The sequence below is a fragment of the Ctenopharyngodon idella genome, chromosome 18 (assembly GCF_019924925.1).
Source record: "Ctenopharyngodon idella isolate HZGC_01 chromosome 18, HZGC01, whole genome shotgun sequence".
Classification (NCBI taxonomy): domain Eukaryota; kingdom Metazoa; phylum Chordata; class Actinopteri; order Cypriniformes; family Xenocyprididae; genus Ctenopharyngodon; species Ctenopharyngodon idella.
This window is the reverse complement of record NC_067237.1, coordinates 21622445-21638827: the sequence shown is the minus strand read 5'-3', so window position 1 is coordinate 21638827 and position 16383 is coordinate 21622445. Positions and strand designations below refer to the sequence as shown.

The 16383-nt window shown below is 38.0% G+C and overlaps 1 protein-coding gene across 1 annotated transcript in view; it reads right to left on the bottom strand.

Annotated features, from left to right (window-relative positions):
- nrn1la (neuritin 1-like a) overlaps positions 1-15663 on the bottom strand; it is a 41622-nt gene extending 25959 nt beyond the window's left edge. The window contains exon 1 of the mRNA XM_051870938.1: positions 15421-15663. Within this exon, the coding sequence (XP_051726898.1) occupies positions 15421-15532 (112 nt within the window). The 5' untranslated portion in view covers positions 15533-15663. The remainder of the gene's footprint in view (positions 1-15420) is intronic.
- Positions 15664-16383: the final 720 nt, after the last annotated feature.

The following is a 16383-nucleotide window of genomic DNA, read 5'->3' as shown; positions in this document are numbered from 1 at the left end:
ATGCTAATCAGATGGTTTTGGCTTTGCTTCTTATAGAACTAGAAGAGTAAAGAAGAAGGTATAGAAGGTAAATTCTTTATTAGTAACTAATATCTAATCTAATGTCTAATATGAACAAAATTTTATTTCAGAAAGTATCATTAAAATGATATGTATTCACTGTTAAAAGTAAACTTAAAAAAGGGTATATATTTGACAGCTAAATTAGCAAAGATGAATTCTGACATATGCTTCAATAACCATTTCAATTTTTGTAAGCCTTATGACTCACTGGTAACACAAATGGGATTTTCATTGCACATTATATACAGAGAATGGACTAGACAATGAATGCAGTCAAGGTCTTTTTGAAGGACCTAGACAGAAGCATCTGGCGAAGCAGCTTTACATTATTTACAATTGAAACTTGACAGGGGAATCCACATAGCTACACCATTAAAGATTCATAGCATGATATTGTTTATATACAGATCTTATGTAAGGCAATACATAAGTGTAAATAGGTCTCCTGCAATTGAAGAACAAGTGTCTGAGACCATCACAGTCTCTACTGATTTGAAACACTGGAAAACCAAGACAAACAAGCCTACCAGAGTGGTCTGTCAAGTCTGCATTTGAAAAATATTTTTTTCTGTTGCAGAGCAGGGAATCAGATGCCACCTTAAATTAGTTTTAACGTGCTTTAACCTCACTAGTGCTAATAAGAAACACTCTGAGGGGAGGTAATATGCTTGTTGTTGTCATCTGTTGATGTTATATTTGTCCCACCCCTCCTCCACTGTGATTGGACGGGTGGGTACAAAGTGACAGTGATGAGCGCTGCGTTTTACCCAAAGTTGAACATTCTTCAACTCAAGGCGACTGGTAAAATATGCTGAGCGCTCAGCACTTGAGCGTGAAAAGGACACTCAGTGCCTCGTTAAGGTGCGGTAACACTGCATTTTTCGTCCCATTGACTTCCATTCATACGCATAGCGAATGCGTCAGACCGGAACCACAAGCTTGTGCGAAAAGTTTGCCATTTGCGTGATTTTTCCCCTAACTAGTTCAGCGGAAATTCCAACCTGCAACCAATTACATTGGCTGAGGTTACAGTGACAGGTAGGTTTAGGGATTAGTGTTTGGTGTAGGCAGTTATTACTGTGATTGACATGGCCAATGAAATCTTTAGCATCAGTTGCAGGGTGGGATTTATTTTTACGCTTGGCATTTCACTGCGTTCCAAAGAATTCGCATCACGTGAAGACGTGCAACCAGTAGAAGATCGATTTGTCATGACCTCTTGGCTGAATTAAAAGAATGATATTTTTGCAGTAAGGTTTAGTAGGTTGTATATTTTTACATTTTGAATGTATTATTATAAGTTATATATTTTGAATTCATGCTAATATAAAAGACGCTGTAGATCGTGGCGTCATATCACAATTGTTACAGCATCCAATGAAATTTCGTACATTTAAAGTGACAAGTCTAGTGTGACCGCGGCTTTTCGCTCCTGGCATTTAAAAAATGCAGCGTTCCCATTGAAAACAATTGGAAAAGTATGCTAGCCACTGGAAAAAACGCTTTGGTTGGACACACCGCCTAAGAGCGTGAGAACAGCGTCAATTGATTGACAGGCGATCTAACCAATCATAACGCAGAATCCGCCATTTTGTCCGACAAAGCAGTCAGGGGAGTTAGTAGATTAACGTTGGTGGACTTGAACTTGAAAAATGGTGTGTACTGACATCTTTCCGTGACTGAAACAACATTCCTTATGATGTTCATTCATGTTTATTTGATGCTATAAATGAACTAGTAGGAAGAGATGACGCTTGAACTGAGGCACTACAGCGATCTGTCACGACACATTAAAGAGCCACAAAACGGTATTTATTGTTTAAATTTCTTTTCATATCAAAAGTAACCTGCTCTGTCTTGTCTGTTGACGCGTTGTGCATTTACATGGAGCACTGTAATCGGTTTAAAAGTCCAACCCGAATGAAAATGCTCCATATAAACACCTCAATCGGAATAAAAATGCCCAAACCGAATGAAATTGTAATCGGTTTGAGAGGGGTGGGATAAACCTTTCTATAAACCGAACAAAACAAAAACTACACAATGGTGGTGGCAAAATTAAACTGGAGTAAAACTGAAACAACAACATTTATTTAATACACTGAAGGAACTCAGTGTATCATTACTACGGACCTTCATCCACACACTTCTGCTTTTTAGAGATGCACAGCCAGGTCAGCTTCCTCTTTGCTCTGCGATGTATGTTTTCACCGCGTGAGAACATGATGAGAGATCGACATGGCTTGTTGGACAACAGTAACTAAAGGGGGCGGGTCTTTGCGACCGGTCAATTGCGCGTGTGAATCGCTCAATGTGTGAGAGTTGGCAGCCCTGACTAACTATTTGGGGTTAGAATCAAGGGAAGGCTTTCAGGGAGACTCAAACAGGTGGAGATGCTATTCTGGGCTGTGGATAGTTCTCTTAAGCAGTGTCAGAAGGAACAGAAGCAGATTTCCTGGAAGTAGATTGTGTTCTATAATAATGACAGAATTGGAGCTGTAAGGCTGTATATTCTGGCAACGGGCCCGTGCTAAACAAAAGTAGCTCTCAAACCTCTGACTTCAGACTTCACACAGGAGAAAAGCCGAGGTGTTTCAAAATGTACACTCACTGTTAGCACGAATGTTCTGTTCTTTACCCTTTCACTGTATTTGTCCTTCCCTCGAGTGCATGGCCTGGAGACTGTGGACCCTAGCTGGGGTGAGCGTTGAGGCCATGTTGAAACCATTTTCCATCCGCCAAATAAATGAGCTTACTGCTAAGATCAATAGACGCTCCTCTCATCCTCTCTGATGGAGAGTAAATGCGAGGTTCATTGCACTGGACACTAACACAGTGACCCAGTCCTGCTCTAATGAGTTTTTATCGACTGCAACATTGAAGTTCCCAGCTGTAACTTATCAGGGTTAGTGCATGCTTCCAGGCATACAGGCTGGGCCGCTTCCAATTGCGGCAATCTTCTCTCCAAAGGCTGCAGCATTCTTCTCCTCTCTTCTCTCCTCTTGTCTGCAGAATTCTGTTCTCTTTTTTGTCTTCTCATCAGTTCTCTTTTTTCATCTCATATAATCTCTTCTGTCCTCCTGCCTTGTCTCCTTGTCTCATCATTACTCATCATTCACCTTGTCGTAACTCATCTTATTTCTTCTCTGGTCTCGTCACCTTGTCTCTTCTCGTTTCATTTCATCTCGTCCTTTTTTGTCGTGTCTCCCTTCTCTAATCTGGTCTCTTCTTTCTTCTTGTTCTCCGCGCTTTTCTCTTTTTCCTCGTCTCTTCTCTCATCTCTTTTAATTTTGCCTAGTCTTGTCTTGTCTCACATATTCTCTTGTCTTGTCTTCTCATCTCTTCACTTCTCTCCTTCTCTCCTTCTCGTCTCATCATTACTCATTTCTCCTCATCTTGACTTATCTCATTTCTTCTCTTGTCTCCTTGTCTCATGTCTTTTCATCTCATCTCATCTCATCTCTTTCCTTTTTTGTTATGTCTCCTCATCTCTTCTCTAATCTTGTCTCTTCTTTCTTCTTGTTCTCAGCACTCTTCTCTTTTCCTCCTCTCTTCTCTCGTCTCTTTTCATTTTGCCTAGACTTGTCTTGTCTCCTCATTTCTTCACTTTTCTCCTTCTTTCTTGTCTCATCATTATTAATTTCTCCTCATCTTGACTCATCTCATTTCATTTCTTCTCTTGTCTTGTCTCCTTGTCTCATGTCTTGTCAAATCATCTCGTCTCCTCATCTCTTCACTTCTCTCAACTTGTCTCTTCACTTCTCTCATCTTGTCTCATCTCTTTTCATCTCTTTTCATCTCATCTCATCTCATCTCATCTCTTTCCTTCTTTGGTCTTGTGTTCTCATCTTTTCCCTTCTCTCATCTTGTCTCTTCTCATTATCCTCGTCTCTTGTTTCAACTCTTAATTTAGCCTATTCATGTCTCGTCTCACGTATACTCGTCTTGTGTCCTCATTTCTTCACTTCTCTCATCTTGTCTCATCATTATTCATGTCTCCTCATCTTGACTCATCTCATTTCATTTCTTCTCTCAACTTGTCTCCTTGTCTCATGTCTTGTCATCTCATCTCGTCTCCTCATCTCTTCACTTCTCTCATTTTGTCTCATCTCTTTTCATCTCATCTCATCTCATCTCATCTCTTTCCTTCTTTGGTCTTGTCTTCTCATCTCTTCCCTTTTCTCATCTTGTCTCTTCTCATTTTCCTCGTCTCTTGTCTCAACTCTTTTAATTTAGCCTATTCATGTCTCATCTCACATATACTCTTGTCTTGTCTCCTCATTTCTTCACTTCTCTCCTTGTCTCATCATTATTCATGTCTCCTCATCTTGACTCATCTCATTTCATTTCTTCTCTTGTCTTGTCTCCTGATGACGTGTCTTGTCATCTTATTTCGTCTCATCTCTTCACTTCTCTCATCTTATATCATCTCCTTATCATTACTCATTTTCCTCTCTTGTCTCCTTGTCTCATCTCTTTTCTTCTCTTGTCTCATCTCTTTTCTTCTCTTGTCTCATCTCTTTTCATTTTGCCTAGTCTTGTCTCATCTCAAATATTCTTTTGTCTTGTGCCCTCTTCACTTCTCTTTTTGTCTCATCACTACTCATTTTGCCTCATCTTGACTTGTCTCATCTTATTTTGTTTTTTCTCTCATCGTGTCTTCATGTCTCATCTCATCTCTTCTCATTTTGCCTGGTCTTGTCTCCTCATCTCTTCAATCATCTTGTTTCGTTTCATGGTCTCATCATTGCTCATCACATCTTGACATTTCTTCTCTCATTTTGTCTCTTTTCATCTCATCTCTTTTCCTATTGCCTTGTAATGTCTTGTCTCATCTCACCACTTCTTTCTTCTTCTCTCTTCTCATCTCTTATTATGTATTCTTTTATTTTTTGTATTCTGTTCACAACAAAACTCCCTTATCTTCCTCTCTGTCCATCCTGTGTGTTGTTTTCCCAGTCCTGTGAGACCAGATTTTATGGTGTTCTCTTCAGAACATCTCTGTCAAACTATCCATGCTTGTCACATAATGGCTGAAATTACAGAAAACCACAGTGAGTGTACGTGTCTCAGCTCAACTGGTTCAAAGGGTTAGCCATTGAGGGAGCAGTCAGTCAACCGTGATCAAACAAACCTGACAGCCATATTAATCTTTCTTTATGTCCACCTCCACAGCACCACTGAAACAGAAAAGAAAAACCTAAGGTCCTTACACTCAGACATTTGATGTCTTTCTAACTCTCTATAATAATAATAAAATGCAACAGCTCAACTGGCTTAAAGTCACCATGAAATCAAATTGGACAATTCTTGTTTTTATGGAATATTGCAGTATTTATTATAAATGATTTTTCCATACACATCATTACAGGTGCTGGTCATATAATTAGAATATCATCAAAAAGTTGATTTATTTCACTAATTCCATTCAAAAAGTGAAACTTGTATATTATATTCATTCATTACACACAGATAGATATATTTCAAATGTTTATTTCTTTTAATTTTGATGATTATAACTGACAACTAAGGAAAATCCCAAATTCAGTATCTCAGAAAATTAGAATATTACTTAAGACCAATACAAAGAAAGGATTTTTAGAAATCTTGGCCAACTGAAAAGTATGAACATGAAAAGTATGAGCATGTACAGCACTCAATACTTAGTTGGGGCTCCTTTTGCCTGAATTACTGCAGCAATGCGGCGTGGCATGGAGTCGATCAGTCTGTGGCACTGCTCAGGTGTTATAAGAGCCCAGGTTGCTCTGATAGTGGCCTTCAGCTCTTCTGCATTGTTGGGTCTGGCATATCGCATCTTCCTCTTCACAATACCCCATAGATTTTCTATGGGGTTAAGGTCAGGTGAGTTTGCTGGCCAATTAAGAACAGGGATACCATGGTCCTTAAACCAGGTACTGGTAGCTTTGGCACTGTGTGCAAGAGCCAAGTCCTGTTGGAAAATGAAATCTGCATCTCCATAAAGTTGGTCAGCAGCAGGAAGCATTAAGTGCTCTAAAACTTCCTGGTATACGGCTGCGTTGACCTTGGACCTCAGAAAACACAGTGGACCGACACCAGCAGATGACATGGCACCCCAAACCATCACTGACTGTGGAAACTTTACACTGGACCTCAAGCAACGTGGATTGTGTGCCTCTCCTCTCTTCCTCCAGACTCTGGGACCCTGATTTCCAAAGGAAATGCAAAATTTACTTTCATCAGAGAACATAACTTTGGACCACTCAGCAGCAGTCCAGTCCTTTTTGTCTTTAGCCCAGGCGAGACGCTTCTGACGCTTTCTGTTGTTCAAGAGTGGCTTGACACAAGGAATGCGACAGCTGAAACCTATGTCTTGCATACGTCTGTGCGTAGTGGTTCTTGAAGCACTGACTCCAGCTGCAGTCCACTCTTTGTGAATCTCCCCCACATTTTTGAATGGGTTTTGTTTCACAATCCTCTCCAGGGTGCGGTTATTCCTATTGCTTGTACACTTTTTTCTACCACATCTTTTCCTTCCCTTCGCCTCTCTATTAATGTGCTTGGACGCAGAGCTCTGTGAACAGCCAGCCTCTTTTGCAATGACCTTTTGTGTCTTGCCCTCCTTGTGCAAGGTGTCAATGGTCGTCTTTTGAACAACTGTCAAGTCAGCAGTCTTCCCCATGATTGTGTAGCCTACAGAACTAGACTGAGAGACCATTTAAAGGCCTTTGCAGGTGTTTTGAGTTAATTAGCTGATTAGAGTGTGGCACCAGGTGTCTTCAATATTGAACCTTTTCACAATATTCGAATTTTCTGAGATACTGAATTTGGGATTTTCCTTAGTTGTCAGTTATAATCATCAAAATTAAAAGAAATAAACATTTGAAATATATCAGTCTGTGTGTAATGAATGAATATAATATACAAGTTTCACTTTTTGAATGGAATTAGTGAAATAAATCAACTTTTTGATGATATTCTAATTATATGACCAGCACCTGTATTTTAGACCTCGTAATTTTTAATTAAAATAACTTCCCCTCCCTCTTGCAGGGACATCTCTTTTATGATGACGTGTTTACTGGCATGAGGGCGGGACAACCTGTCACTCACATGACATTACAGCAATAGCAAACCACAACCATCTAATGATCCAATCAATTGCAAAATGGACAAAGCCCAGCCCTACATTTTTTCTTGTTCGAGAAGCTGTTTCACTTGGATATACATCACAATAGGCAAAAAAAGAGTATCGCAACTTCCATTTCATGCCAACTTTAATTTGGCCAGTGCACTTGACTACATTCATTATAGTTACAGGAGAAGAATTCAAAGTCAGAATGTGTGACAGGAAAAATCTGTTTCTATTGCAACATTATGATGTTCCCTTAGGATAATCACAATCACTTTGATACGTATATTTTACAGACATATTCATTGAAGTCAGTCAAATACACTTTTAACCTATGGTATACAATATGATATCAATGAGGAAAAAATTATTTGTGTTGTTTTTTCCTGCTTAAAATTGGACACTTTAACAAAATCAATAAACATTTTCATAATTGTTTTATTTATTTATTTTTTATAAGTTTGTTGCCTCGAGGCAACATTGTACCACAATTGAAAAATGTAAAAAACATTTCATGTAGAAAGAAAAAATATATTTATTGAAAACATCAATTTCTTTAACTAGACACTTGAACAAACAAATTTATCCAATTTTTAATGTATTAAAAGCTTCATATTTAATAAAAAGTAACATTTTATATGCAGCTGTTGCCCTCAGGCAACATTGTACCATAGTGGAACACAAGTATTACCAAACCATCATATTATTATTTTATTATATCAAGTTATACCCATCTTCATCCTCATCTCCATCTTCTCTCTCACCCTTACTCTCTCCCTGATGGATTGTCACTATGATTTCATTTTCCACATCACAGTATGACCTCTCATCATTACCCTCATCAACTGGCTGTGCTACCTGTGTTTTATACCTTTTTTGAAGTGCTATAGAAAATGTGCAGATCATAATATATGCAGATATAGTATGTGAATTACTATTCTTATAAGTGCATTACAAAATCAAGTGAAAATGCAAATATATTTAGATAATTCTAACTCTTTTCCTTACAAATATAATACATTTGTATTCAAACCTATTATGCCTGTATGGCCTTATGCGATTCTATTATGGTACAATGTTGCCTTGAGGCAACACACAGTTTTTTGTTATTTTCTCTAAAACATTTGATGATATATAATGTAAAGTTCTTGAAAATACTTCTTTACTTGCCAGTGAAGGTGACTCGTATTTTTTGTGGGTGATTAAATGGATACAAACAAGTGAAAAAAGCACTTTTCATTGGAGAAAATATGGAGCCATGTGACATGTGCACATGTGCTGAAACAGGACACAAAATGGACCCCTGTTGGTCATGTTTTGGTCTTTTTTGAACTTTTATTGATTAGTATTTGAGTTATTCTGTCCTGAGATATGTTTGATCAATCAATTGGTGCCTTATGTTATTAAAAACAAACTAAAATAGACCATGTTGCCTGGAGGCAACACCGTACCATAAAGGGTTAAAGGGTTAGTTCACCTAAAAATGAAATTACTGTCATTAATTACTCACCCTCATGTCGTTGCAAACCCGCAAGACCTTCGTTCATCTTCGAAACACAAATTAAGATATTTTTGATGGAATTCGAGAGGTTTTTACCTCCCATAGAAAGCAACAAAACTACCACATTCAAGGTCCAAAAAAATAGTAACGCCATCGTTAAAATAGTCAATGTGACTACAGTGGTTTAACCTTAAAGCAACGAGAATATTTTTTGTGCACAAAAACCTCTCGGATTTCATCAAAAATATCTTAATTTGTATTCTGAAGATGAACGAAGGTCTTACAGGTTTGGAACAACATGAGGATGAGTACTTAATGAGAGAAATTTCATTTTTGGGTGAACTAACCCTTTAAAACTACCAGTCGACTTTATTAAAGACTTTCTTCCCAAAGTCTTTTTAAAAAATGGGTGATGACCGTATTTGGCTGCACGTTTAGCCTTTATGTGTCCCGAGGGACTCAGTGAGCTTCCTACCTCCGATGCAGATTTGCAACCCACACAAAATTTACCACCTGGGAGATGGACTGCAGTGACCTTGGATATTCGGCTAAAATCACAAATGATCCTTATGCACTGCAGAGTCTGCGTGCAATTCAGCTGCCTTTAATTACCCCTGCATGTTCTATCATTGTCTTTCCCTCCATCTCTCTCTCTCCTGTACACACACACTAACCACATGCACACAAATGCTCACACCACTGAATCACTCAGGATTCATTAGTTCTAGAGGACACAAGTTCCTGTAACTTCAATAGAAGTAAGTCACTTTTTTCATGAATATTCATTCCCGGTGTCACAGGGGTGGGGAGTCGAGGGGATGTCATGCCTCAGCTGCTGGTTCATTTCACAGCGCATATTTGGGGACTAAGCTATATACAGAGTCTATAACGGAAGACCAGACACTCACTCAGACAAGGTCGATTGTATATAGTGAGGCTCAAAAGTCTGAGACTATTTAAAATGGTTCTGTTTTGCATTTTTCTACTTGATTTTAATATGATTTAGACAAGAGAAAAAACTATGTTAGTGCTTTTGGGTGACAATTAAATTGACAAACAGCTCATTTTACAGCTCTATTTTACAGTCCTGATCCACATGTACATACTATTTACTTAATATAGTGATTACAATAACTGTGTAATAACTAGGTACTAACTTTGAACCTACTCTTAAATCTATAACCTTAACTCATGTAGTCGCCTTATATTACCCAGTACTTTCTTAGGTAAGAACGCTGTAAGTACACGTACTATAAAATAAAGTGCAACCGTGATTTTTTTTTTTTTTTTAAATACAGAAACCAAGCAATTCTTGTATTTTCAGTTCCATTACAGGAACATCTTACTAAGTATAATTTCTGTTATTCAACGCAACAACGCTACTGGACTAATGCGACCAGTGTAGTCACAGTTCTCGAACAAATGACTCTTATGAACCATTTATTTTTTGTAAATAAAAAACACTATATGAGCCAAGAATTGTTACTTAAATCAGGCCTCATTTACACTAGTGCGTTTTTGTTTTAAAACGCATTTTAAAATGAAAACGATCCTCGTCTACACTGGCGTTTCCACAGCATTTCAGAAACGATCTCCATCTACACTACGCGGCCAAAAAAACGCATGTCACATGACCATTCATACACACTGGGCATGTGCGTACAAGTGTAAACAGTTGCCTCTTGCGCATGTAGGCAGCTGCAGTATTAAAAAAAAATGCAGAGTTTAACTGCACAATGGCTGCTAAAAATTACAACAAAGCCAGCAAAGATTGCAGTTCACCAAAGTCCCTTTAAGACAAGTAATTTCACTTGGTGGCCATCTTTGAAACGCCTCTGGGGCGTGCACGTGCAGCTCCTGTCTCTTTGAATGGGGAAACATCAAATTCTTCAAAGCTCTTTGCCAAGCTTTCGATTAAATTTAACATTTGAAATCACCAATGAAATCTGACAATAACTGCCTCATAAATTTTGTTTCTAAATGCTCGAATCATGACAAAAAACTGTATTTTTCAGGCTGGATCAAGCTAATGCACGTCTCTTGTGTCTCATTTCGGAGGCGCGCGTCTGACTGTTTCTATAGGAACCGGAGCTTCTAACGGCCACTGCAGTGACGCGATGACTTTACCAATCACTGATTGGCTCTTATTTAGAAGGCGGGACTTGTTCCGCCATACTGCGCATCGCACTTTCTCCAATTCAAAACAACAGGAGTGACGGCGTCTTGTGTTATTTTATTGTATTTGACTTCAGTCCAAAGACTATAGAATAACACAAGACACGTCACTCGTATTATTATGAATGGGAGAAAGTGCAACGGACAATATGGCGGAATAAGTCCCGCCTTCTAAATAAGAGCCAATCGCCGATTGGCAAAGTCATCGTGTCACTGAAGTGGCCGTTAGAAGCTCCAGTTCCTATAGAAACAATCAGACGCGCGCCTCCGAAATGAGACACAAGAGATGCGCATTTAGGACTGCGCATGCGCATTAGCTTGATCCAGCCTGAAAAATACCATTTTTTGTCATGAATCGAGCGTTTAGTAACAAAATGTAGGAGACAGTTGTTGTCAGATTTCATTGGTGATTTCAAATATGAAATTTAATCGAAAGCTTGGCAAACAGCTTTAGAGAATTTGATGTTTCCCCATTCAAAGAGATAGGAGCTGCACTTGCATGCACAACAAGCATTTCAAAGATGGCCGCCAAGTGAAATGATTTGTCTTAAAGGGACTCTGGTTCAGTCTCCATGTTATTGTTTACACGGTCATCAAGGATACGCAGAGCAAATGTGGGCAGCCGCGCCATCGTTTTCAAAAGTCTCCGTTTTGGTCTGTTTATACTAAAACGCAACCCCAGCATTTTCAAACTAAAATGGGGTCTGCAGCGCTTTCAAAAGTCTCCATTTTCGAGGTTCGAAAACGCCGGCGTAGTGTAAACAACAGGCGTAACCGTAGCAAAACTTATGCGTTTTAAAACGAAAACACACTAGTGTAAACGGGGCCTCAGTGTACTGACCAGTTGGACATTATACTTTTTTTAAATTTAAGTTTAATTTTATTTTACTTTTTTTTTTAAATCCTGAACCTTTCTGTTTACAGGTTTACATTCAATTTTGAATCCCAGATTTGCAATGAGGCCTCAGATGTTAGACCCCATGTGTGTACATGTATTATTAATAATTAAAAGCAAGTCCTGATGTCTCAAACACTTCGGAAGTTGCCATCACACACTCTGTGAAAAGCACGGAAGGGGAAAGACCTTGGCACTTTACAGTACATCAACAATATTCTTTGTGTCTATCCTGCAAAATCAGACCACTTCCTATTTACTGAGTAATTACTGTTGCAGAAATGAACATTAGATAGAATGATAACCTTGGCGGTAAACATTAGTGTCCTACTTTTCAAGGAGTCTTAAAACTATCTTTACTCAGAAGTCGTGTCTGCTCCTTTCAATACAGAGAACTGTCTACAGAGCACGCTTTAAATTTTCAAACCAAAAGCGTATGAATATGAAAGTGATGTGGGGAGAGAACGAGAGCGCAAAAAGATTGAGAGGATTTTCTCTTTTACCCCTAAAATCAACCAAAATATAAATTATTCTGTTTAAACTAAATCAAAAACCACCCAGTGTGAGGTATTTAAAAACAGTTCAGGAACTGCTTATGACTACAACATATGAAAAATCTGTCTTTTTCTTAAACTACTGAATTGTACGTTCAGTAAATCGCACTTTGGGACTGAATAGTGCTTTGCAAGTATTACTTATAGCCTACCACTGGAATCTTCATGAAAGACAATTGTATGTGAATGTATTATTTGTGTGCAGTATTTTTTATTTTTTACCTTTAACAGTGAGAGACTTTTATCCAAAGCAACTATTTATTCTCTCAGAATCGAAACCATGACCTTGTCCATCCTCAGTGGTGAAGTGAACTCACAAAAAACCATCAATACAGCTGACTCTGCAGGCATATTCCAACAAAGACACTCCTCTTCATTATTCATCTAACTCTAGATCTCACGCTGAACACTGATTCACTTGTGTATATATAAATAACCACTTCCACACTCTACAAGTCCCTTGTGTTCACTGTCTCAACTCATCTGTAGTTACAAACTATATCCTTCTACAATGTGGCAATGTGACAGACATGCTAAAAATAGATGTACATTGTATTATAGCAATTATCATGGGTTTATTTTGTGGTCTCTAATCATGTACTGTCTTTTCAGCTTAATATTCTCTCCATTTAACTATTTGATTCTAAGTTATTGTAAATTATGGTTTTGAAAAGCAACTGCTAATGTAATTTTGTGAGAATGTGGGAACGTGTTTTTCTCGAAAGCCATGAGTTGCCAAATACTTAAACTAAATTTAAACTAGTTAAAATGTGGGTGTATCACAGACTAATTATTGTTTTTGATCATGTAAACAGTCCTAGACCTCCTATGTTTTATATTTCATATAAGTATAGTTAGCTCATATTTTATGGCATTATAAATTAATTATATGTAGGGTGGCTCGGCAGGAGCTGTGGAGCAGCAGTAAGCAAGTTTGTATCATAAAGCAGTACGGATGCAGGTTCACATATATTTTTGAATATCTTATGTAAAAGTTTCTTATGTAAAGTTTCTTCTGCTGCTATTCTGAAGAGAACATCAATATAAAAAGCCCCAACCCCGTCTCTCTCGACTGTCCTGTTTAATAAAGGCACAAAAAAGCTCATAAATAAATAAACAATTGTGGTGGCTTGTTGTGGATTCGAGCCACAACAAACAAAAGTCATCATCATGTGATAATATAATTCTCATAATGCTTAGTGGGAACGTTTTTGAGAAAGACAACGACAAATAATTATCTATTCCGTTGACTTAAAGATCTTCATTTGAGCATGCGTGCACGCGCAGTCCAGAGTAGTTGACTCTAATGAGCCGGTTCTTTTTAGTGAATCAACCACTTACAGCTCAACCAGTGTAGTTCCGAATCTTGAGCGAATGACTCTTTTCAGTTTGTTCTTTTTAAAGAATCAGAAACAAACGGTGCGTTCCAAACGGGATATATCGCCCTCCGAAGCGCACTTCGGAGTGAAAACAATCATGGCCGCCATATTGAAGGGTCGTTCCAAACCGAAGTGCTCAAAACTGGCCACTTCAAAGGGCCCTTCGGAATGAAGGATTTCGAAGGGTAAACTGATGGACACTTCGGGCCCCCATGATCCTTTGCACAGGGAAGTTGTTTGGCACAGAATGGATACAGGAAGCTCGGAGCTCGATTTTACCTATAAATGTATACAGTATTTTTCTATACTACTGTAATATTTATACGAGTTAGATTTGGTACATTATTATGGTCAAAACGACATTGTACTTCAACAAAAATACTTTACAGCTCCCTTTATCAGTCCATTCAAATGTTTCAAATACATAGACTCAATATACAATATGGTGCGATAAACCAAAAATAAATAAATAAACTAACGTTAAACAAAAGGCGCAGCTTGCACAATCTGCTCCTCCTTGATTGTCTCGTTAAGATGACGCAGAAGTGCGTTCCAAAAAAAAAAAAGAGTTTTTTTGACCCCTTCATCCCTTCGAAGCTCTCACTCCGGAGGGTAAACCCTTTGAAGAGATTAGGGCATAGGGATGATCCCTTCTGAATGGAACGCAGGGATACAGTACAAGAGCAGTTCGATTCATTAACGAATAAATGACTTTTATGAGTCGGTTCTTTATTAAGTGAATCAAAAACACTTTACTGACGTAATCGGATCGGACTCACTTACTGAACCGCAGTTTAGATTTTTTTTTTTTTTTTTTCAAGAACTGTAAAGATACACATTAGTTTAATCAGTGGTATTTTGTAAAAAGAAAGAAAGAAAGATTGTTACCAATTAATTAAAACCAATTACTTGCATTTATACCGCCTCTAAAATGTTTTTTGTAAAATAGGCTAATTAAAAACTGTATTACATTTAGCTTAAATGATCTTTTTAAATTATACTTTATTTCATTCTTTCAAATTTTATTAATTAATTAATTAATTACAAACGTTTCCTCAAAAGTACAAAAAGAATCGCCAATGGAACTGTTAAGGAACCTGAATCATTAAGAAGAATCAGAATCGTACGATGCATCATCGTTCATGATTTTAAGTCCTAAACACGAGCTAAACACATTTTTCTCCCTCACACTAGTGATGACTGATAACATCTTGTTTCGTAAATGGCCAAAAGGGGGGTATACTCAGGAGAGAAGAGCTGTGAGGGAGTGAACAGATGCTTCATTCACGATTTGTTCCTATCGTTGTGTTTTTCCCACACACAGACTAAATCCTCGAGGGAAATAAGTCAGAAGAACAGTTGTATATGACTCCAAAGAAACAACGAAACGTCAGCGGTGCCCCGGCAACATCCAGAGCTCGAGTCAACTCCTCGAGCGATGGAGCCTGAACTCTGCAGCACTTTGGACAGATACACGCTTATATACGTCAGTATGTTTTTTTTTTTTGTTTTTTTTTAACAGTCTCGTTTAAAACGAGAAAACAGCCCATGAACACTAACATAATCCGATAAGGTAACCTCTGACGCTAATATCTCTGACGCTGATTCATAGTAGCCTAAATAAACCACATAATTCAGCGATTTCACTCAGGTGTATGCTGGTAAGAAAGAGCGAGAAATTCCCCAATTTAACAAAGAAAGCCGGTTGAAACAATTTAGAAAATGTATTAACATCAACTTACGCAGATGTAAAGCAACAGGCAAGATGAGACAGGCGTTGCAGAGGAGAGGTGTCATCCTGAACAGATCCCAGCGCACAGAAACTGAAGGTAGTTCAGTCAGATGTGTGTTCATTTAATAGAAACTCTGGGCATCAGCTCGCATTGCGCTGGAGTGATGAATGATTCACTAGCGCGCGTATCTTGTAGTAAAGGGGAGGAGGCTGCGGGAACACGGCTGCTCAACGGAGGTTTGTTTCAAGCACAACTTTTCATTTCACTCACGCATTACTACACGCTGGTCTACATACACTGTCATTAATAAGTCATGAGCAAACATTACATAATGATAACGTCAGTTGCTCACGTACATGCAGATATTAATATGTATATATGAATCAATTTTTTTTGTTATTTTAAATACTTGAGCGTATATTGACTAATCTGTCATGTAATATATGATAAAAAAGTATTAAAAATTCGCTTGTGTACTAAGATTGTATATTGAATAGGCTAGAGGTGGTTTCGGTTTGCACGAATACTGCATGTAATATGAATAACAGATTGATAGGGCTATTTCATGTTCATGATTTTTTAAAACTCACCATGTCAAATTAGTAGTACGTGCAACTTACAAATAAAACTCAGTTTTATTAGTTTTATTTATTAAAGTTTTTAAAGTCCCCCTGTAATTGTATCCCTTTAAACTCATCTTTGATCATCAAAATGACCTATTTAAACGTTTTTTTCCTTGAAAAAAAAAAATCTTCTTGCTTTAAAATAGCTTGAATGTATGAATGTAACGACACCCTTGCCTCATTTAGTATACGCGGTTATATGAATGTGCAAATTAGTCCCGCCTCCATTCTCTCACACCAGTTCAGAGATCTACTCGTTGACGTGATTATTAGTTACAAGGTAGTTTGTGATGTCAGAAACACCAGCGATTTCAAACCGCGTTTTTGAGACTGTTTGGTTCACTGCCTT